Below are 24,785 nucleotides of genomic sequence, written 5' to 3' on the forward strand. Positions count from 1 at the left end.
GAATGGAACTGGGCATATGCTACCATGTTCGAAAGGTAGATACCATGGACCCCAGGACCTACATTGCTGAGTGAACTGACACTTCGATTGTGGAGCAATTTGCGCCTCCACAATTGTAACGCAGCAAGCTTGTCATCCGGTAGAAAGATAGTTTGTGCCAGGGAATCTAGCAGCCCCAGATGTACCATCTGTTGTGTTGGGAGAAAGAGAAGACCTTTTCCAATTGACTATCCAGCCATGTAGGCCGACAATAGTCAGGTGGAGATAACATTGTAAAATCTCCGGAGACTGCGCCAATATCCGGAGGTCGTCCAAGTATGGCAGTATCCTGACGACTCCTGAGAAGAGCAGCCATGACTGCCACTATCTTGGTAAACACCCGAGGAGCTGTGGACGGACAAAAGGACTATGGTAATGTTGCTGACAAACAGCAAAAGTCAGATACCCCTAGTGGAATAGTGCAATAGGTACATGCAGATATGCATTCTGTATGTCCAGGTAACCATGAAATCCCCAGGTTCCAACGCCTGCCTTGTTAACCATAGGAACCGGGAATATCACCCCTGAATATAGAAGCCTGAATGGTCTACTAGAGAGCAAGGGCCTAGATAGAATCTGATGGAGGAGTTGTGCAAACAACCTTCTGGGAAGTAACCCTTTAGGAAGGGGACACTTAAACATCCCCAGTAGGGAGGGGGATTTCCCACCTAATGCACTTTCCCGTGTGGGAGAGGGTAAAAAGAAACTAGTCTTTTTGGAATCTGGAGTGTTCCATACTTCCCCCCATAACATCAGTGAGCTGAACAGATTGAGGTAATCCACCCTAAATCCACCCTGAACACCAGATATAGTAGGTTTTTAGGAGCCGGTACTTCATCTTCTATAAGGAGGATTGAATCAACCACCCCTGCTAGAGAGAAACATCCACTGAGGAATGACGCTCCTCCTCTCGGAGATCGGCTCAGAGGGAGAAACTGAATGCTCTGCCTAATATTAGATAGATAGATATATAGAGATAGATATATAGAGATAGATATATATAGATAGAGAGATAGAGATATATATATATATATATATCTCTATCTCAGAATCGGAAAGCAGGGTGGACTGAGAGGATGGTGCAGTTCATTTATATGCTTAAACGGCTGATGCCTTATTCGCCTGTAACATCTGCAGATAGGTAGATGCTAAAGGCCAGATTCTGAACTGAGTGGACAAAATCCTCCATCCAGGAGAGATGTATGAGAAGAAGAAACATAGCAGGCTGTAATCACTGTGGGAATCCCAAGTGGGAGGCAGTGTGGGGGCTGATAAGCTGTCCACTAACTGCGTCACAACCTGAGACCAGGGGAGCATTCAAGGTGACCCCTGAACAGGTGCTGGCAAGGTAGACCGTTGTGGTGTATAACAATCAACACACAGTCCATCATGTATGAAAACCCGAGAGACCTACTGCACAGGTTTTACATGAAACCAGCCCAGGGACAAGTCTCCTAATTCACTTGTCCGGAGACCTTGGAAAGATTTTCAAAGTAACCTACAAGTGTAGGGTTAACAATGCCAAGTGACCCACTTCACAGAAAAAAATAAATGTGAAGCACTCTCTAACCCCTTACACCGGCAGTTTGGGGGTTAGGAAGAAACAAAAAGAATTAAAAAACTTTCAACAGTAGAGTTAGCATAAGTCACATAAAATGCACATATTTGCAAAACAGCATTAAAATCAACTACCTAAACACATCAGTTTGGTAGATGCATATAATATATTTACAAATTGGCACTGAATCACAAGCACCCAAAGTTGGTAGGATTCCAGCGCTATATACCTTCCTAGGAAAATGGTATACTCAGACAGCCCAAATCACCCCTCAGCCAGCACTCAACTGCAGCTGAGCATCTAATTAATTAGGAGAGGGGGGATGGGCAGCTCAGTCTTCACAAATACATGTGAAGTACAATATAACCCCTACACATCTGGTAGCTGGGGGTTAAATGGAGCAACAGCAGTGAGTTATACCAGTCAGTCATAAATAAAACCTGCATCATATGAAGATAACAATGTAATGTGACCACCACTTATCTAGTAAATGTGAAGTAAAGTTATAACTGACAGTTTTTTCACAAAAATAAAGGCAGTATAACAGTCAGCGCAACGCAATACATTTAAGCAATATATTTGCAATAGGCTCTTAGTTAACTACAAGAAGCACAAAAAGCTTAGTAGGATATTGAGCTCTGTATAACCTGGCCACCAAATGAGAGGTATACAGGGAGACTGACCAAACCTCCTGAGATTCACCTACAGTAGAGCACCTGAATGTGGTCTCTGGGCATCTCATTACTCAGCAGACTAATGCCTCTTTTACACCAAAAACCCAGGTCCGACCTGGGTTTTCAGAGATGGTTCCAACCCAGGTCAGCCCCGTTCACACTGAACCTGTGTCTGCCCTGCTAAACTTGTGAGGTCATAAAAAGTGGGAGGTGACTGCTCCACAACCACCAATCAGCTCATTTTAGGCATGACCCAGGTCGGATAAGCCGGGTGGCACCGTTTACACTGCACCATTACCCAGGTCCATCCTGGGTCCGACCCTGGTAGCTACCTGGGTTGGATTGCTGGGTCACTTGACCCTGGTTATTTATCAGGGACCCTTTTACACTGAGCTGCAACCCGGATAGACCCGGCAAAAACCCAGGTTTTTGCTCTGGTGTAAAAGGGGTATTACACAAGTCACATACAATGCAAATATATAAATATATCTGCATAAAAAAAAAATATATATACACACATACACACACATTTACATACACACACCGTATATACTGTATGCTATCAGCTCTAAAGGCGCACATCCACTTCCTTACTAGTGAAGGACTGAACGATAACGATATCGTTCATTAAACTGTGTAGACACCCTCCCTCATTCCCTAAACATGGTCAATCTGTCACGACCGGCATGCTCAGACGATGATCGATGTCGGAAACGACCAGCGGCAGAGTGCATCGCTGGCCGTTTGACATTTTAGTACCACATTCATGCACGATTCATGAGCGATTGAACGAGAACGATATCGTTCACTCACTCATTAACACCGCCTAATGGATGTGCCCCTTTAGTTAACTACGGACAGCACAAAGGCCTAGTAGGATATTGAGCTCTGTATAACTTGGCCACCTAAGGAGAGGTATATACAGGGAGACTGACAAACCTCCTGAGAATCACAGCTACTGAGAGCACCAGAAAGTGATCTCTGGGCGTCTCCTATAACAGGGAGGAGCAAACCAGATGCGGGAAACCTAGTCTCTGGACCAGCGTCTGCATCGGGGGGAGGGGCAGCTGGGGAGAGCCTCTCCCCCCTAGGCTGTAAGGATCCACCAGGCACACTGGTTATACATGGCAGCTGCCTTTTACTATCCGCGGCGCCAGAATTTTATGCCCCGGTGGTCTAGTGGGGAAGCAGTCGTCCATGGTTCCTCACAACAGCGGCCTCCGGCAGGTCTCCCCTGCCGGGGCTACGGACTGCCACGTGGTTCCCAGTCAGCGGGGAACCACCTTACCTGCATCCCCGTTGTCTCCGGCTGCAGTCCTGGGCCAAGCACTATTCCCTCACTGGTGTTGCGGCACCAGCAGGGGTAGACAGAGCAGCAACACGAGCTTCCATACAGACTCCTAGTGCTGCTCACTCATAGGCGACAAAAAAAAAACTTGCTTAGGACTGCCAAAGCAGTTCCCAAACAAAAAACTAAAGTGCCTGTAGCCAGGGGTGGTGTATATATGGACCCAGTGCATCCTGGGAGCTAAAGCTTGTAACTGTTTGGTGCCTGGATCACTCCAACCACATACCCCAAGGTAATTCCTGTGGACCCTATGGAACCCGAAGAAGAAAAAGGATTTCTTCCGATTGAAGATCCAGCCTTGCTTTTGTAGGCAGGCTATGGTCAGTTGGAGATGATGTTGTAAAACAGCTGGAGACTGTGCCAATATCAGAAGGTCGTCCAGATATGGTAGTATTCCGATTCCCTGACACCTGAGATAGGCAGTCATAACCGCCATTATTTTAGTAAAGACCTGAGGGGCCGTTGACAGACCAAAGGGTAATGCCTGAAATTGGTAATGTTGTTGGAGGACAGCAAACCGAAGAAATTGTTGGAGGGATGGCGTAATAGGCACATGCATATATGCATCCAGGGAAACCATAAAATCCCCAGGCTCCATTGCCAAAATAATTGACCGAAGAGTCTCCATATGGAACTTGGGTACAAGGTACACTTGTCAAGTGTTTTAGAATAGGGCAATGAGACCCATTCAATTTCTGAACCACAAATAGATTGGAATAACCACCCCTTCCATGTTGCGACACAGGAACCGGGGCTATTACCCCCGCCTGCAGCAGGGAGTGAATGGCTTCCTGAAGAGCCAAGGCCTTGACAGCATCTGATGGAGGATGCCTCCTGAAAGTGAGGGCATACCCCTAAGACCCCACTTCTCGAACCCAGGCATGTTTGATGCCAATAATCCGCAAACTGAAGTAGTCGGCCTCCCCCCTGGGATCCCCCAGTAGGAGGCCCGTCCCATCAGGCCGAAGGTTTGTCATCCGGTTTAGAAGCTGGATGTCTTGCCAGGGCAGACCTCTTAGTTTGTCGCCTTGTTGTCTAACGAAAACTAGTCGGCTTAGAGTAAGACTATTCCCTTGCTCGTCCTTGAGGACGAAAGGACAGAAAAAAAAACCTGCCTAGACTTTATAGTTTCCGTAGATGGCAGACCTGCTGACTTTGAAGCCGCCAGAGTAGCTATTATTTTATCCAACTCTGCACCAAAAAGTACCTTTCCATAGAAAGGTAAGACTTCCAGCGCCTTCTTTGATCTTAGATCAGCCTTCCAGGATCTTAACCAAAGGGCCCTGCGTGCCACTATTGAAGTTGCTGATGACTTAAGCGGCCTATACACGGTGCGATTTTTTTTTTGCACAATATGGCAGATTTAGATCAATGGTAACTACCAATGGTGTACAACGTGTGCGGTATTTGTATGATGAGCGTCCCCACCGCCGTAAATATGCATCGTAGATCTTATTGAACAACGGTAAGCTTTTCGACCTATTGTGTACGATGTGACACACATCGTATGCGGTTTTGCTTGATGAACGATCCGATGTAAGAGTTCTCCATTTTGTGAGAAACGACGTATCTCTGTCGTATGTACAATCGTACACCATTTGACAAAATCGTATAGAGAATTTCAAGGGAAGAATCTCAAGGGAAATCGTACAACACATCTTAACGTTAGGAAATCGCACAGTGTATGGCCGGCTTTAGAAGCTAAAATTCCAGCATCTACTGCAGTTCCTCCCAGATAGGAAGCCGCTTCCCGTATGTGGGAGATTTACATCATCTGTTCTCTGGTAGCATCCGGTAGAGAATCTTTCAATGCCCCCATCCATTTTCAACAGCTTTGGCTACCCAGGCTCCAGCCACATAGCTGGACAAGTAATAGCTCCAGATGATGAAAATACTGCCTTAAGACATGCTTCAATTTTTCTATCTGTAGAATCCTTCAGAGAAGATGCTGACGGAATAGCGCAATGTAGCATTTCTGATTAAATGCGTCACATAAGCATCCACAGTAGGAGGTACCTCCCACTTAGTACATACAGAAGCTGGGAAAGGGTACAACAATGTTACTCTTTTATTCACAAACCAGTTTGTCCGGGTTACCCCATGCCTCATCCATAAGCTCAGCGAGCTGTTCAGACACAGGAAACTCTGTTATGGCCACCTTCCGGTGGTGATCAAACACTGGAGCCTTCTTACTATGAGCTGGTTCCTCATCCTGAATATCTAGGATTGATTTAACCGCCCTCACCAAAGTAGTACCATCCACTGTGGACGGATGGTCCTCCTCCCCTGAGCTAGACCCTGGAGAGGAACCCTGCACATCATCTTACTACTATGCTGAGTCTTCATATGTTGGGCAGACTGATAAAAAGATAACTTGTGCTTAGGCGCCTTATTACCTACCGGTCTACTTTCAACATTAGATGGTGCCATACTCTGACTAGAATGGCCATAACATCTTTCCAGGAAGGATGCATAGGAGGTGCAAACAAAGCATGCAGTGGACACCCCATCCAAGGAGGCAGTGTAGGAGCAGCCATACGATCATAAACTGCTTCATTACCTGGGACAAAGAGGATACCCAAGATGGCTCTCACCCAGGGACAGATAAACTGGACTGGTGAGGTGGCTCTTTATAACAGACAACACACAAACCATCCTTTACGACAGGGGTGGGGAACCTTTTTTCTGCCGAGGGCCATTTTGATATAACATTATTTGCGGGACTGGTGCAGGCCACGCCCCCTCCGTGTGATGTCACACGAGGGCGATACCACAATTGCCGGTGATGGTCGAAGCATCCAGAGGATGCTCCGAGGAGCTGTAAGGGCAGCAGTGTGACCGTCTGTAGCATCCTAAGGACGCTCCAGGTGGCACTGCTGCAGAGATTCTGGCTGCAGTCTGCCATTCTAGGCACCTGCTAGCCAAATGAAAAAAAAAGCTCTGAGGGCCAGACCAAATGATTCCGGGGCCCTTATACGGCCCCTGGGACTGAGGTTCCCCATCCCTGCTTTACGTCCTGAAGGGACACACAGGCAATACATGATTTACATGAAACTGGCACAGGGGGCTCTCCCTCCTGTTTCCCTTTATCTTTTGACATGTTCAATAAAAGGTAAAAAAATGCAATGTTATGTGACAGCCTTCACAAAATCTTAATGAATGTTAAGTACTCAGAGAAAAACCTCCACCCTAAGAGGATGGAGAGAAAAAACAGTGATAGTTCTAATTGGCAGAAATAAAAGACAGTGTCAATACAGCAGCTAGCAAGCAGTCACATACAATGCATCTGTAATATAATTACAATAGACTCTAAATCAACTACACAAACACAGGAATGGTAGGATATAGAGCACTACTGTATATACCTTATCCAAGGGAGAGGTATACAGGGAAACTGACCCCAAAACTCCTGAGACCAACAGCTACAGCAGCGCACTGGTAGTGGACCGTGAGCGTCTCAAATACACGTTGAGGGTAGGCGGAGCAACCCAGACGTGCGAAACCCTTCGTAGGAACTGCGTCTGGGGAGGACCTGCCGGGTAGTGCCTACCTCTCCCTAAGCTGCATCAACCAGCTGTGTACACTGGCATCATGGCTGCCAATCCCCGGCGTCAGACAATAAGGCCCCGGCGGTCTAGTGTGGAAGCGGACTTACCCGACATCTCCATGCGTCGGGTTGCAGTCCGTGTCCCAGCATCGCTGCTAGCAAGCTCAGCCGATACCCGACAGAATCACCATCCCTGTTACCAGCGGAGGTAGATGGAGACGCAGTACATGCGTTTTAATTCAGATCCTTAGTACTACCAACTCAACAACATAAGAATTAAAATAAAAAAAACTTAAAATAAAAAGGTTAGTCCCCTGTTACAAAGGTGCGTCTTAATCCTGCGCAACCAAATGAGCAACTGAATGGCTGTGGCTAGGGGCGGGGTATATATGGAGGAGGACCCAAGGCATCCTGGGAGCTGATGCCTTAACTGCATGGTGCCTGGATCTCTCCAATCATAATATCCCCACGGTATCGCTGTGGATCTCTATGGACCCTGAAGAAAACATAACTGGCAGTCAGAAATAAAAGGCAGTATCAACACAGCAGCAAGCAAACAGGCCCTAACTGTGTGGAGTTTGTATATTCTCCCTGTGCTTGTGTGGGTTTCCTCCGTGTACTCCAGTTTCCTCTCACACTCCAAAAATATACTGGTTGATTAATTGGCTTCACAATTTGAGGTAGACTCCCATTTTTCTGTATGTTACTAGGGAGAGGAAGATTGTCTGGTTTAGTCCATGCCAAGTAAATAACTCTAGCTGGGGGTGGAAGGAAAGAAAAATCGACTATTTCTTCTCTCTCTGCCCTGATAGAGCTGGATCTATTAAGCAAGACTTTAGGGTCAAACCAGCTCTTAAACAGGAAGGAAGCCAAAAGACATCTTGCTAAAATTCCAAAGATTACTTAAAGAACGCGGCGCTGTCAAGAGTTACTTCTCCAAGCACCTATTATTTCATTGGAACTTTGTCCATTATTGGAATTTGCCCAGTATCCTGCTACCGGCAACAGCGTTATACCAGGAAAACCATTCTGCGTTTGCGACCTTTATAACAAAGGCCATCGCTAACCAAGGGTATTGCTGGACTACTCTTCAAGCCGGTAAAGTTGATTTTCTTAAACTGGAGCACTGTTATGGAACTGAAATCTGCTTGGTGCCTTATGAACCTTGAATGTGCCTGCCTAGGTTGCTTGCTCTTTTTCATGAGAGCCTTTATTAGACATGCATGTCCACAATAGATTTCTAATGTGCCTTTATACATTTGTACATTCAATATTGAAGGCAGAATGGTTTTATTGTGTGTTAAAAAATTGTGACATTTTAATTTTCATTCAGCGTTGCTATAGCCATTCATCTTGCTAAAATTGTCACACAGCCCCTCAATTGAACTCCTTACCTGCACACCTCCAGTCCCCCCCCCACATGGTTCCCGGTATCTTACTCATAGGAATTAGTAGTATGATGCCATAAGGCGCATCAGTGCAATAAGGCACTTAGGAAAAAACTATCTCCCAAAAGGCTAAGTGATAGAGGGGAGATCAGATTCTGTATCAAAAGTTCTTGACGCTCCAACTACTGCATGAACCTGTGATCCTCAAGGTTCCAGCGTCCCAGAATTGGATATTTGAGAAATAATGAAGTGGTAGTAAATCCAACGGTGGGTGGTTTCATAAGTTAATTTCTATATAAAATTTAACAAGTGTTTTCTTTTTATCATATTAACAGCATTATTTCTCCTTTTTGAAAGTACAAAATTACTTTGTAAAAGTGCATTATAGCTGGTCACCCTAACCAGCATTGTAAACCATGTTCTTAGGGCCTGATTCAGTAAGGATCGCTATTGCGATTGCAATAGTGCTTACGCACGCAGTTCGACTGCTATAGTATGCTAATTCATTACGATTGCAGTGACCGGTTCGCTCACGCGCAGTAAGCAAAAATCGGCCAATTGCGTGCGTATTAGCAACTGCGATCCAAGTTGAATCAGGTCCTTAGTCATGAGTATATTAATAGAAGTAGAGAATAAGTAGAGATAACGCAACCTTAAAAAAACAAAACATACCACTCCACCTACCAATTATAATTCTTTCTAATCCCCTTCTTAAGGAAACTACCATGAAGCCCACACTACATTTTGGAGAAGTCATGTACACTACAGCTCATTAAATTTCAATATACACCCAAATAGTAAATTATTCGGAAAGTAATGAACAGAAGCTAGTTTGTGATGAATATATATGTTTTAGCAAATAAACATGTTTTGTAGTCGTACACATTGTTTACAAATAATGTTTTGATTTCCTTAAATTTTTCTCTCAAAGTATCCACTCTTATCTGCGATCACAGCAGTGCAAACGAGGGGCATTCTGTCGGTCAACTTGTCTAAAGTTTCAGCTCTGATTGCAGCCCACTTGTCAGCCACTCTCAAAGGTAATTTTGGCTCGTTACTTGCACATCGCGAACACACCTGTCCAAATAATCCCAAATGAGTTCAATTGGATTGCCATCAGGGGTGGCCAAACGTGTTTCTTCAGCACCTGTTATCGTCGTTTTGACTGAACATACTTTTTGCAAAGACTGGAGGCATGATTTGTGTTGTAAAACCACGACCAATAAGGTGGGTGCCGAAAGGGATGGCATGGTGCACCAGGATGTTGTCGTAGCGTTTGGAGTCCATGATTCCTTCGATCTTTACGAAGTCACCAACCACACCACCTCCAAAACATCCCCAGACCATAATGGAACCTCCTCCATGCTTGACACTGGACTGAATAAAAGCAGAAAGCATAAGCTCGCCTGATGCACGACTAACAAACTTGCACCTCAAACGTCGATTCGTCTGTTAAAAGAATCATCTTCCACTGACTAGTGGTCCAGATCCTGTCCTTTTTTTCTGCCCACAATAGCCTCTTTTTATTTATGGGCCTAAAGCAATGGTTTCCAGGCTGCAACACATCCCTTCACATCACCAGCTACAAGGCAGCGTTTGATGGTCACGATTGACACGCTTTTCTTCTTTGTTTCCATCAAAGCAGCACAGATCTGACAAGCTGTTTGGAACACTGATAAATGTGTCCACCCTTTTGGTGGTCACGCAAGGTTGTCCAGGTCGTGGGCGATCACGTACACCGATGTTTACTGCGTAACTCTTGAGGGTACACTGCACGCCACACACAAACTATGCCCTGCATTTCTCAAAGCAACTATGGTAGATCGCTCTTCGAATGATAACGCCTTCCTGGGAGCCATATACGATACCACTTTCCACAAGTGTTCACAGTATCACAATAGAGGGCGAACACCAGAATTCTTCCTCTGTGTATGGGTTGACTATTTCAATACACATTGGGCATGTATCTGACATCACTAAAAGCACCTCGTGACTTGTGGGTGTACTTAATTTTCATATATCCGACATTATCCAGCTGTTGACATACCTCCCACAACTTCTCTACCTCAGTAAGAGGGACCTTTGCGCACAGCGCAGCTGCGTGCCCAAAAGTAAGGGGTGTGACCTTGCAGTCGGTGGTGTGGCCTCAGTTAGGGGCGTGGCTTCACAGGGAGTGCAGCACCTGCGAGTCACAGCAGGTGGCCTCATTTCTATACAACACATGTATCAAGTTCATGCTTTACAGACGAATCTGGGTGTGTATTGAAATTAATGAGCTATAGTGTACATTATCTCTGAATACAGTAATAACGCTCTGATCCCTACGGCTTTTACATTAAGGTCTCCTCACCTTGCGGTTTTCGCTTCTTCCTCAGGCAAGAGGTGACATATCTCTCCAGCTCTCGCAGTGTGGACGGTTTGAGGGTCTCAAAGTCTATTTCAATCTCATCTGGATTTGAGTTCTTAAGAGATGGCTCCCGAGACTGGATTATATGTACTACACGACCCAGCTTTTCCCCAGGAAGCTTATTTATGTCCAAGCTCAGCTGTCGCTTTTCCTCATAAGACATAGGTCGGCATCGCTGTGGCTCTTCTTCTGATGACTCGCAGGGAGCAGGAGGAGGTGCAGGCCTGGGTGGGCGTGCTACCGGTGGGGTAGGCTCTTTCTTTATGCTGAAAAAGATCAGAGCAGACAAATTAACTAGAGAAAAATATGCAGGAAAGCATAATATAAAAATTGGTTAAAGTCGTCACAAAAATAAACACCTAAAACCTACACAAGGCAAAAGGACGCCGATGCTTCATATGCTCACATTTTAAGTCTATCATTATCTATCAGATACAGTGATCAGCAGTAAACAAAAGACTGTGTAGGAGAAAGTTTCGGGAATAACGGTCCTCAGGAATTTCTCTTAAATGGAGACACACATCAGATATGGATACTAGCCTACCTTGGTGTTCCCACCGGACCTTGAACACTTTTCTTGGGTTTCTTAGCTGGAGGTTCCCGGACTCTGTTCTTACGCGGCTCCTCTACCTCTTCTTTTCTTTTGTGCTTTTCCTTCCGCTTTTCTCGTTCTTTTTTCTTTGGTTTGTTTGGCTGTGGCTGAGACAGGGCCGCTAACTGCTCATGTACAGCTTTTAACTGCAAGAAACAAAAACTTAACCAGTTAAGCCAGGTGTCTTCAACCTTGGCCCTCCAGCTGCTGTGGAACTACACATCCCAGCATGCACTGCCACCTTTTTGATATAACAGCATGCTAAAACTATGGCAGTGCATGCTGGGATGTGTAGTTCCACAGCAGCTGAAGGGCCAAGGTTGAAGACCTTTAAGTCCAGTGCCATTTACATTCAAGGCAAACGCTTGCACAAGTTCCATGTACTAATCCAACACAATCCATGGTCCTTCATCACCAATCGTCTGTTATTCTCTGATATATACCCTACATGTATAATTTTCATGTGACTTCATATTTTCATTAATTTGATATTATCTTGAATTTGTTATATGCTGAGCGAACAACAGTCTTATTTACTGTGCACAATACCTTTGTGACCTCATATTTGCAGTTAATTTAGTATGGTCATGATTTTTGTTATAGGCTACATGAACAACGGTTTCACTACTGTTTGAAATCCTATCTCAATTTATGAACTAATGAATTTTTCCCTGCCTAAGCAGTAATTATCATATAATTAGATGTGCTTGATAGTATATGCTGACTGTCATGTGTACCGCTAATGTGATCTCATATCTTCATTAACTTGAGAATGTTTATATATGCTGCATAAACAATGATGTCATTGCTGTGTGAGACCCTATGTTGATTTATGAACAGATCAACCTCCTTGCCTAAGTAGCAATTATCATATTTGAACAGAAAATTAGATGTGCTTGATAGTATCAAATTGGTAAATTCAAATAATTAATCAACATATACTGTCATGATATGCTGCATGAACAACAGTCTTATTGTTATGTACAAAACTAATGTGACCCCATATTTTTTTCTAATTTGATATTGCCATAATACTAATATATTCTGTATGAACAACTGTCTCATTACTGTTTTTGTGTGGCTTTTCTTCTTATCCCACAGGGAATTTACTCAGTGGGTATTAGAAAAAGGACCCTTTACATCTTTATATGTTCGCCTACCTTTTTCCTTGTCAACCTAAGTAGCTATCAGTTACTACTTTTCTGCTGATATCTATAATTAGGTGTACCACCAATTTATCTCTAACCTAATTAAGCAGCTAAATTACATTAATGTATGCACTCAAATTTTGTGCAACAAGGTGAATCATATGTACATGTTACTAATGGTAATGCCATACTGATTACCATATTTCTATTGCCTGTATTTGTCACTTTATATGTCTTATATGTTTGTCCAACCAACCCCCCCCTCTCGATTTTTGTGAATAGAAGCTTATTTTAGCCAAGGTATCTAATAAAATGTAAGTTTTAATTTCACTCACGTTACTTCTACAATATCGTTTACAAGAGTGCCCCAAAAAGACTTATTTTTCTTTTTCTTTAGTCTTTGCCCCTTGCAAAAACTGCCTTTTTTTCATGTGTATTGCACAAATCTTTTGGGTGCACCACCAATAATAAGTCATCCAGAATTCTTCATATGTGATAGACTTCTATTTTGGATTTCTAATTGATTTACAATAATATTTACAAATCATCATTCATAATCATTTATTTTACCACTAGTGCAGACTCTACTCCTTTACCTTTCATCACCAAGGGATCTGCTCACCTGCTCTTGAAGCTCCGCTAATCTCTGTGCTCTCTCCTCTTCACTGTCCGAGCTGCTCTCGCTATCAGAAGAGCTGTCACTGCTGCTATCGCTGGAAGTATGAGGGGGGCCTTTAATGGAAGGGGCTGGGGGACCAGGGGTGGGTGAAGGTGCTGGGGCTGGTGCGTCCTCTGGTTCATCTGGCATCTTGGCAAATCGCATTTCAAACACATCCTGTGAGGCAGAGAGCAGAACTGATCATTTACTAACCACCCCATTTCTTTTGCCATTATCAGCAAGGTGTGTTGAGGAGTGAAATTATATGTAGTCTGCTCTACTACTGCTCAATGCACCTAACCCACATTGTTACCTGGAAGAAATCAGGTTTCCCCGCACATTCCTCTTTGCACACATAAATGCCACTTTGTTTGACATTAAAATATTGCTTTTCACAGGCGCACTGCTCTCCCTTCCCTCTCTCCGCTAGTTACCTGCAGCTTGCGGGCCATGGCCACCACCTCGTGGTCTGGAGGGTTGTACTTGTAACAGTTAGAAAACATGAGCCGTACATCAGAGGCAAAGTCCTGGGGGTCCCGGTACTCTATATTCTCCAGCTTTGTCTGGGGACAATAGAACAAATGGCAGCCGATCAAAACTGGTCAGCAGCACAGCCAGATCTAGTCTATATACACAGGAATACTGGGGGTTCTTAACTGTTCTACAGAGTGTTCACTAACATCACTGAATAGAATGTTACATCTCACATGTATACAATCATTCTGTACAGGGCTCTCTTATACCGGTTTTCTAGTATCCAAGAATACTAGATAATATCCCTGGTTTGCATACATAATCTAAAAAAAAAATAAAAAAAAAACAGGGAAAAGAGCCACTCACACCAAGACAAAGCCCCAGTCTAGCAGTGTGGACAGGCAAATACATCTAACAATGATATTCTGTGTAAATTAATACATCCTCTTTTCACACCTTGATGGTGCTCAGGTCCATGGGATGCTTGATAATCTCGCAGTAGTCGTGCAATCCAAGAGCCGCCACGTCCACAGGTTTATAAAAGGGCCAGGCGTAACCCGTGTGTTTCTTGGACAACATTTCACGGACAATGCCGGCACAATGTCGTAGCTGCTCAGAGATCTTGTTGCTGCTGCTGGCGGGGACGGGTGGAGGAGCTGTTGGGGTGTGTAAAACAGGAGGAGGTGCAGGAAGCTGGGAGTCGGGCACCTCAGTCTTCTTTACTGGCCGAGCCTGGCGACCACTCTCCCTTCGTGGTGCAGCCCTAGGAGGCTTAGGGTCACTAGGAAGGGGAGAGGACTCATGCAGCGGGTCATGGGCAGTGGGAGTCGTAGTATCGGCTTTCCTCTTTACCCCTTTCTGTGGTTGATAAGTGAAGAAACAGTGTCAGCAGCAGAATGAGTCCCAATCATTACACACATTCACAAAGAACAGAATGAGCAGAACGCCATTTTCCTGCTATGTACATACATGCACTTCACACAGCAATCTACTGCTATGGAAACCACACACGGCGTAACATTGACAATAGCTTTAGTCCATAACAAGACTGATCCATTAGCGAGAGCATGTCACAGAGCAAAACGCAATGTGGTCTTCGCCTAAAGAGCCTAATGTTGTCTGAGTTATAACTACTGAACATACAAGTCCATATATTGTAGTACACACAGTCATTATGGGAAATGAGGAAACACTTTCAAAAATTGTGTTTTTACATATCAGGACATAAATTACCATCTCAATCTCACCCAGTCCTAAAATGTGACCAAAATGAATCTCATGTGACAAATAACCCATAAGAGATTTTACTTTGTCATTTATTCAACAAAAACTTAGCCAACATGAAGCCATGTGTGAACAAGCGGTGACATCCTATGGTTCAGTAGCTTATAGAGCCACCTTTAGCATCAATATCTAGATATCATCATTTTGTGTTATTAGATTAACACCACATTTGAGGATATCTGGCAAACTTCTTACAACATTGTTTCAGTTTATCAATGTTTAAGGGCATTCGTTTACGCTCAGCTCTCAAAGTCCGGCTACAGCATCTCCATGGGATGGAGGTGAGGTCTGGACTTTGACATGTAATCCAAAAACTTTTAATTCTTATCTTTAGCAAGCATTCAGTTGTAGATGTGCTCCGATCTCATTATCCTATTACATGACACTTTCATCCAAGCTTCAGTTGTCGGAAAGATAGCACTGTGATAAGAAGGTGTTCATGATACAGAACACAGCAAGACACCCAAGTCCGATGGCTGCAAAACCACTCCAAAGTCATTCCCTCCACCACCACCATCATCATACCTGGTAGCTGATGTAAGGGAGGGATGTGTGGTTAAACACTTTGCTTGTGCAGTCCATTTCTGATGATAGCCATATACTTTAACATTTACCGTCTTTTCAAAGGCCTGAAGACCTGTAGATGCAGCTCAGTCGGTTATTTGGAGAAGTTTGCTAGGATGCCGGCTCCTGGGAAGATTGGCAAGAGTCTTCAATGTCCTCCATTTGTTAATAATTACAAAATAAAATAATGGGCTTCACATTGCTTGGAAGTGGCCTTATAACTCTTTCCAGACCCATGAGCAGCAACAAATGCACCTTGGAGAAAATTGCAGATATATTTTCTTTGATAAAAAGGTGTTCGCACAAACCTCCAGACCTAACTGCCAGATCTGCTGTTATACAGAGGTAGTAGGTAGCAGTACCTGGCTCAAACTACTTTTATATGGAGGCAGTATATGACAGGATGGACTAACACTGCCACTCCATTGTACACCGTATTTAATGGGATTTCAGATTGCCACTGACCACCACTGTGAGAACATGGCAGATATGTGCTGGTCATCCTAACTGTTCAATAACATGGTGCCTTAAGCTGTAGGAGTATCATTGGTACAGCTTGCTTCGTGGTGATGTATGTAACTGCTGCAGCACTTCTTTGTTTGTTCTACTGACAGAACCCTTCATTAGCGTTTACACTTTGGGAGGTAGGTAGAGCGTGAACTTGGCACAGGACAGTTTGTGTTTGCTCACAGGAACACAACAGATCGTAATGCTGATTTGCTTAATACAGCTATCCCGTCTCACACACCACTTTAAGGTAATGATGCTCATCAGCTTTACAATGGCTACTAACCATTTTTTATATAGTTACACTAGGGCAGGGGGTAAAACCAGACCCATTTACCAATACAGGTTCATGTAGTTGATCAGTATATGGCAGTCTGTCTGTCATGGTCATCAAGTCTGGGCTTTCCAGCTTTCAGGACTTCCAGGACTTTGTCCCCAGAAGCTTACACCACTAGAATGTGCAAAGCCACATCCCAGGGGAACAGCTCAGAGTCACAGGCAGCCAGAGACGTCAGAGCTCTGCTGCAGTGCTTTGCATCCCGGGTCTCCAAAGAGACAAAATGTTCCATCCATCCAAGTTCCATAGAACGTAACTTGCACTGCTGAAAGGGGCTGCAACGCTTCCTCTCTCCAGTTCCTATTAGGTGTAAGCTCAACACCACTGGGCCCTCCTGAAAAACAAAGGTCCTGCAGTGTTCATGAGAAATCTGACGAAGGGTAGCAGGCTTTTGTGGTGCAATCCTGATAATTGGGATTCGACAGGCTGTAGCTGCCAGAACCTTGTCACCCCCCCCCCCCCTCACCCGAGATCCCTCTGATACAAACACGCACGCACACACATTACCATTGGGCACTGTAAGGTAATAACTTATTTCCCGTTGTATGTGCGGGGAGGATCTAGGAGGGGGGGAACTGCCACAGTCTACTTACTTTTTCACACATGGCTTCTTCATGTGGTACAATAAAAATGTAATACACATTAGGGGTTGTAATTAGATTCAGTGTTATGTCCTAATATGCAAAAACACATAATTCAAAGAGGCTGCACATCCTTTTCCACATGACTGTCTATGTGCAGACACAAAAGAGGAGAGCACAGCAGTTTTGAAAGATACCATTTACAGCACTCATTCACTAAGCAATAGTTGGACAGAAACTTCTTGTAAAACATAAAAGCTTATATTACTATTATACCTTACACCTGCCACTAAACTAACCGCAAATCATGTTTGCTCATTTTCATTGATCTTGTACTCAATAGAGGCGATTCAATTGTTTTCACCAGCGGCTGTGAGTAATGGACGCCCGACAGAGCAATAACATTTTTGCTCCATTCGGACGAGAATCCCGTGGGTGGACACATTCTGGCGAGCAGAAATGTGCGAAAAGTTCAGGTTTAGGACGCCTAAATTGCTGTTTGGGTGTGCTAAACAGGACTTTAGACAGGTTTAGCCGTTTTACATGGCTACACCCGGTCTATTTGGCTACGACATACACGAAAAGGCATGGGCGCCCAAAAATAATTGAATACTACCCCCTGATCTCCCATCACTTAGATGGGAGATCAGGCGCGATAAAACAAATGAATAGCTCCCAATGAAATCATGAAGTCAGACCTACGGAAATTAAGTATACATAACAAAGTACTAGAATTTTAATCATTCATTGTGACAATTAGCCAAAATTAACTCACCGTTCTTCCCCCCTTTACAGGCTGGGGAGTAGTAGATGGGATGATAGATGGATGACTCTGTACAGGAGGGGTAGGAGGAGGAACAGGAAGAGGAAGAGGAGGAGGGGGAGGGGGAGGGGGAGGAGGAGGGGGAGCAGCAGCAGCAGGTATTGTTGTGGGCACCACCAGGTCCTGAGTTACAGTTGGTGAAAATTTAAGGGGAGCTTGTGTGATGGCAGGGGCGCGAGCAGGTGGGGTACGGGTCTGTGGAGGTGTAGGTGCCCGGGCCACAACAGGAGCTGTAGAGTTCGCAGGCTTCGAGACAGCTGAGGAAAAACCAAGTGGTTAAGAAACTGCAAACACAATGATTGCACTCTTCTGCAATCTGTATAAGTATAAATATGTAAATTATTTCATTCGCATCACATTATGACGCATCAATAACCAATGTCCTAAGCTGCATACAATGACTGACTACCACCCCAACAAGTAAATCATTAACGTAAAAATGAGCATTCTAACGTCAGAAAAAAACGGTTTGATTTAGCCATAGAATGTGCTAGACATGAAGACAGAACATTTTCATACTTTCATAAGGTTCTCTTAAGGAGGGTAAGAACAATGTTCAGGTTACCTTTACCTGTGACTGGAGGTTTTGAAGGGATCTTATCTCCTTGGTTTATCGATGGTACCCGAGTTCGCATAGGGATGACCGTGGCATCTGAAAGACACAGGAGACACTTACACATCTGAATGTTGATTACATTCTAAAGCTCTGGATTCCTTTGATGGTGTAAAGCCGCCCCTCTAGTTACCGTCCTCTGTATCCCAGTCACCTGGTTCCCGCCGCCCTCTTCCACGTCCTTTGCTCTGAACAATCGACAGCTCAGTCTCCTCCTGGGGCATCTCTGAAATCTTCTGAAGGAAAAGCTTCTCCAGGGCTTCAGCCATTAGAACTATATCATCCGTACGCTGGGAACAAAGTGATGTACATCAGGTAGGTGTAATTACAATATCTATATCAGTATTTATCTTAGTACACACTTGGGTGCCTTATTGTATTTGCTAGAGAGGAAACAGTTACAGGGAACCAACAAATTATCACATTTCAACCTCAGTCTTCAATAAATTGAAGCAATCGGCCTCTTCAGTTCACTCTCACTGCAACATATAAATGAGGTCAGTGGGATAACTAGCCTGAGTGCCCACAATGACATTCTTAGCTCGCAGCACAGCAAAGGCTGCAGCTACCCGACCACCACTAACCTTGTTATAGATGTAGCAGTTTGTAAACATTGTGTTGAAATCCTGGATACATTCCTGGGCATTACAGTAATAATGGTTCTCCAGACGCTTTTTAATAGTGCCCATGTCCATTGGGATCTTTATAATTTTATAATAATCCTACAAAGGAAAAAAAAATAAATATAGAAATATATACAGTACCTTGTACCTGGCAACTCGAGGTTTGCACGGTTTAAAGATAAACTGCAGCAGAGAAAACTAAAAATTGTTATGTGACTGATATTTTTGTAATGCACATTTTTGTGGGGGGTGGTACTGGGTGGAATTAAATTGTTTGGGTGGGCACGCTAATTAATGTGCGCCCGGCGGAGCAGTTCACTGTGCCTGGGGTCCAGCCCGCAATGCGAAAAGTGCAGTTTGGGACACACTTCTGCCCACCACCTTGGGAGGCTGCTGCTGCTTCTATGGGGGAAGATAAGTTGTTGACTGGGCGCCCAAACAGCAGTACAACTGAATTACTGCAGGTGGTCGCCCAGACAACAACTGAACTCCCCCCATAGAAGCAGCATCTATAAATCTATAAATTGTAATACGCTCCTTCCAAATGACAACATCTTGAATTGGAGAAGGGACATAACATAATGGACAGGCATGACAGATTGATAGAGGACCAGCACAGTGTAAAGCTGGCCACACATCTAAAGATTATCTGTCCAACCAGCCAACTAGTTGATTGGTTGGAATGAAAATCTGGTAAGGAATGGGAGTAAAGGATGCTCAGCAATTTGTTCCTAAATGCCAGAAAACAGATGAAAATGGTCGTCAGACAAGTTTTGTTAAATGTTTGATTGAAATAATTTGTTCAAACAACAGTTTTTGTCCATTTTCCGGCATTTGGGAGCAAATTGCTGATTGTCATTTGCTTTCATACCTTACCAGATTTTTATTCCAACCAATCAACAAGTTGGCTGGTTGGATGTAAGTTGGTCTAGTGTGTGGCCAGCTTAAGAACACCTGGGCAAGAATCAGTTGCATGTAAGTACAGGCTACCGAGTGATGGATAGTTATATCTAGTTTTAAGCTGGGTACACATTAAGCGATATAGTAAGCGGAGTGACCCAGTGGGGATGCCGGCATCATTAAGTGCATACACACAACGGCGAACAACGGCACCAGGGGGGGGTGGCGGGGGACGGAAGGCATGCATTCGGCAGCATGGCATCGCTAATGATATCCCCAGATTGTACTGCAAGTACAAGCAACTGGAGATATCGTCAACGACCCTGAACTTGATGCCTGAACTTAGCCCATACAATGCCGAGTGTCAACACATCCAATACTTCAAATACAGCAACGGTTTACATTACATTATACAATGTACATAAGGTACAAACATTATATAGATAAGGAACACTACAATTGGGTGAAGAGTGTGGACACAAATGAAATAGAAGATATACACATATTAAAACATGGGTATAGACTTGTTTTAATAAGCAAGGGAAGCGGAAGAAAACAGCACTTTACAAATGGAATATTTAAAATGTTTACACATTCCTTCAAAATAAAAAGGGCAATAATACAGAACTTTAGAAAAATATTTAGGAAATGTATCAAGCCTTCTAAAGAGTGGTCTTCCATAGCAACCAATCAGCTTGTATGTATCGTTTTATAGAACATACCTGATAAGTGATAGCCAGAAGCCGATTGGTTACTATGGGAAACTTCATCACTTATCCTATTTAGGAGGCTTGATACATTTCCCCCTTAATCACTCACAGAGGGGCAGATTCAATTCAATATGATGTCCTGGGAATTTGGCCACACAAAATGAAAATTGCAGGTAAAAGTCATCTCTGCGATATTTTGCAATTCAATTCCAAACTCTGTGACAATTGTCACAGCAAAATCACGTTTTTCCCCTCACAATCCCCTGAGCAGGAAATACGGTGGGGAAGTCCTTATTATAAAGGTAACAATGCAGGGACATAGTGCAGAATACACTCATGCATTTGGAGAGGGTTGAATAGTATAATTGGGCCAATAAGGATATGTCAGTTTTCAGCTGATCTATAAAGCTCATAAATGGGTAAGATGATGAGGGACATGTAAGCAAAGGTGTTGTATTGATGGGAAAGTGCTTTTTCACCTTGCAAATGGGAGCTAAAGGTTTTTTTCAAAAACATTTTACATATTTCTACAAAAAACACAGAAAATCATTTTACATACAATTTTCTGTACCCCCAAAATGCGTTAATTTGTTGAAAAACATTTGCTGGCTATCTTTTTTTTACACCATTTATACATGATGTAAAAATCAACCTTTTCACACCGTTTAAGTACTTCCAGAACTTTGCTTTAAGCCACTAGCAACCATTGAATACTGTTCTGCTATCTTATTTGCCATTTTGTGGGGGTTCAGGATAAGATGTCATGCACTTCTCACAGGCTGTGCCTCATCGCCACGATCGCCGTGAATGGCCACTTGCAATTGAATTACGAGAATCACAGGAGCGCGCTTCATGACAATCAGTAGCAATAGTTTTTTTCATTAAAATCGAACACACCTACCAGTAGGTTTAGAGAGAGAGGAAACCCCACACACAGGGAGAACATGCACACTACACACAGATAGGGGTTAGTTCCCCACCAGGGTCCTAACACCAGAGCTGTGAGGCAGTAACGCTTAACACTGTGCACCCATAAACGGATCACGTTAATAACATTCATGTAATTATTACAAAAAAAAAAAAAAAAAAAACACACCTCTTACCGAAGTGCCTTTTAAAGAAACACATGCCCAAGTCGACACCGTTCCCGCCAGACCCGGGTCTGCAGTGACTCAGGGCTTTCGGCATTGCAGAGGACGCTTGGAGATGATGTAATCTCCAAGCACCACTGAAGCCGGCCAATCAGGTACAATGCTGCACGACCCGAGTCATCGTGACCCAAGTAGCGCCGTTTACATTGCAGGGTGACACAAGAATGACCCGTGCCCAACCTTTCAAGCTACTCGTGCTGGTTCCCCGGGTCTCAGGACCCGGGATGATTCGTTTCCACTGACGAAAATCCAGGGTTGATGCGCATTAGCTTAAAATAGAATGATAAACCTGAATTTTGGGTGTTGTACATTTTAGAAATTTGCAACTCTAGTCTGTCAATCTATACCACTAAAATGATAGAACACCCACAAGAGGGAAATACTAATCTGTGCTAAACACTGAACAGTCCAAAAATGATTACACCTGTTTTACCAACAGTGCAGCTACATCCATCATCAGTAATATGGCACCACAGATTCTGTAGCGCCTGTACAGATACGACATACATGAAACCAGTAATCATAACATTTACATGTGTACTGCACAGAATAATGAAGGCATCTAATAAAACAAACTGCATAACATACAGAAATAATTCGGCATAAGAAATATACAAGGACAACAGAATGGACAGATGTGAGTTTCCTAGAGGACCAGCACGTGGTGTAAGAATACCTGAGCAAGCATCAGTCGCAGTATAAAACACGCAGCAACCATCTAACTTGTTTGTTCAAACATCTGACCCAGAAGTAGCCCTGGTGCTCCTATGCTTATCACATATACAGTATATTTAAAATTACTTCATACAGGTGAAGACAACATTAGGGCATACTCAATTAAACCCTGCTACTAATTGCCACACCAGACCTGTTCAATTAGCGGGGATTCCTCACGCATGAGTCCCTGAGACCCCGCATGAGAGTCCCCGCAGTCAGACTGTATGTACCTCACAGCTCATGGACGTGCGAGGTAAAAACCACGTAAAAACCCCCAAAATCAGGCTAGCGCTCCAGAAAAAAAAACATTGATTCCGCAGTTTACGCGGAATCAGCGTGCTTCTGTGTGCGAGGAAAAAGGCTATTTTATTGGATAGCTTTTTGCCAGCAATTAGTCGCGGGATAAACCCTGCCATTGTGTACAACTTCTATTTCTAAAATGTCAAGTTTAGTGTGTGTGTGTGTGGATATATATATATATATATATATATATATATATATATATATATATATATATATATATATATATATATATAGGAATTGGCTGCAATACAGATTACAGCAGTTATTGGGCAATTGTACATATAACAATGGGCTCAATTCAATTCAGCGCGATGCTGAATAAGCCCCAGGAGGGAGCGCCCGGAGCTATTCAATTCACTGCGCTGTTTGGTCCGACAGTTGACAATTAAGGGCAGTATTCAATTAGTTTTGCACCGGCGATAAAGTTCCGCTTGCCGGACTTTTCCCCTACATTGCGTCTTTTGGCCGCGGACAAAATACGTAAATGAGAAAATCAGCACTAAGCAGCAGCACTTACAAACCATGATGAAACCAGAAGTGATTTTGTGGATTGAATTCAGTTGTTTGCGCATTTCTACTCGCAGCCTGAGGTGACAAGCAGAAATGTGTGACAAGTATGTGGCTTGGGCACCCTAACCAGAACTTTAGACAGGGTTAGCCATTTTACACAGCTAAACCTGGCCTAATCGGGTGCGACAAGCGCGATAATTAATGGGTGCCCAAAAACAACTAAATTGCTTCATTGGGCGACCATTAATTACCACGACTAAAAGAACAATTGAAAATCGCCCCCAGTGTGTGGCAAAAAATGTAAAATACCGCAGCTCATCTCTTAGGTCAAGCACAGGATTAGCCAGCGTGCAGAAATCATACACAAGCTGCACTGTGAGAAACTCCATGCCAAATGTCCACCTGCACAACACATTGCATGCAATACTACATTGGTATATAAGCACTAGTACATGGAAATGTAGCCACAGCCCTGCTCAACAAATTAAAAACTTAGAACAATTAACAGCTGAAAGATGCTGTTTGGTATTACAGGGCCAATAAATTTAGGGGCAAAGTTCTGAACCAGGAGGCTGAGTGTTTATGCGGATTAAGTGCCAAAAGCAATTCATCTAGCAGACACAGTCAAAGACCACAATTTAGAACATGTTTTCTTCACTTATTTTTGCTCACAACCTCATGGGATGTAAACAGAAAAAAAATGGACAACGGCTCTACCGACATAGAGCCGGGTTCAATTAGAGGCGAAAAGTGCCGTTTGGAGACAAGTTTCCGCGGATTCGGACTTTCCGCCTGTTTTCAAAGTATCTCCATATTCAATTCCAGGACGATTTCGCCTAAGCGGAAAGTCAATGCATTGAATAGGCGGAAAATTATCTCCTATGAATAGCAGGTGAAAAAAAGTGCAAGATCGTTATTTTGGGGTGCAAACGTAGGGAAACGACCACCCTTTGGACAGCCCCCCAAAGGACAAATCAACAAAAAAAATAAAAAATACATACTTCAGAACACCCCAAAAAAGTACTTTTGTTTTTGGGGGCAAAAAAGTAAAAAGTGGGGGGACAACTACAAAAACTAGCGAAATAGACTTCTTGGGGCGCTGTAAGGAGGGGCCAAGTGTTTTAGGAATTGCAGGTGCATGTTTGAGGGTGGTTTTTCACTTTTTTTTTTTTTTTCTAAAGTTCACTGTACAGACATAAAAATATGCTAGCACCCATTTTCAAGTACCCCAAATTTGACTGGACTACTTATTTTCACCAAAAAATACTGCTTTATGCCATTCTTCACCACTTTTGCAAAGAGGCTAATAAGAAGCAATTTAAAACTACT

At 43.6% G+C, this 24,785-nt stretch overlaps 1 protein-coding gene across 5 annotated transcripts in view; it reads right to left on the bottom strand.

Moving 5' to 3' along the window:
- The window catches only part of BRD4 (bromodomain containing 4), a 78,406-nt gene that overhangs the window by 27,074 nt on the left and 26,547 nt on the right, over positions 1-24,785 (bottom strand). For 3 of the 5 annotated variants that reach the window (XM_088480363.1, XM_088480365.1, XM_088480364.1), the window contains exons 3-11: positions 19,127-19,264; positions 18,676-18,832; positions 18,501-18,581; positions 17,882-18,186; positions 14,290-14,691; positions 13,794-13,922; positions 13,324-13,536; positions 11,506-11,699; positions 10,905-11,227 (exon numbers count right to left, since the gene is read on the bottom strand). In XM_088480363.1, coding sequence (XP_088336489.1) covers positions 10,905-11,227; positions 11,506-11,699; positions 13,324-13,536; positions 13,794-13,922; positions 14,290-14,691; positions 17,882-18,186; positions 18,501-18,581; positions 18,676-18,832; positions 19,127-19,264 — 1,942 coding nt within the window. The remainder of the gene's footprint in view (positions 1-10,904; positions 11,228-11,505; positions 11,700-13,323; positions 13,537-13,793; positions 13,923-14,289; positions 14,692-17,881; positions 18,187-18,500; positions 18,582-18,675; positions 18,833-19,126; positions 19,265-24,785) is intronic. The other 2 variants (XM_088480367.1, XM_088480366.1) reach the window with 1 other exon arrangement.

The sequence above is a fragment of the Taudactylus pleione genome, unplaced genomic scaffold (assembly GCF_031769625.1).
Source record: "Taudactylus pleione unplaced genomic scaffold, aTauple2 ptg000253l, whole genome shotgun sequence".
NCBI classification, from domain to species: domain Eukaryota; kingdom Metazoa; phylum Chordata; class Amphibia; order Anura; family Myobatrachidae; genus Taudactylus; species Taudactylus pleione.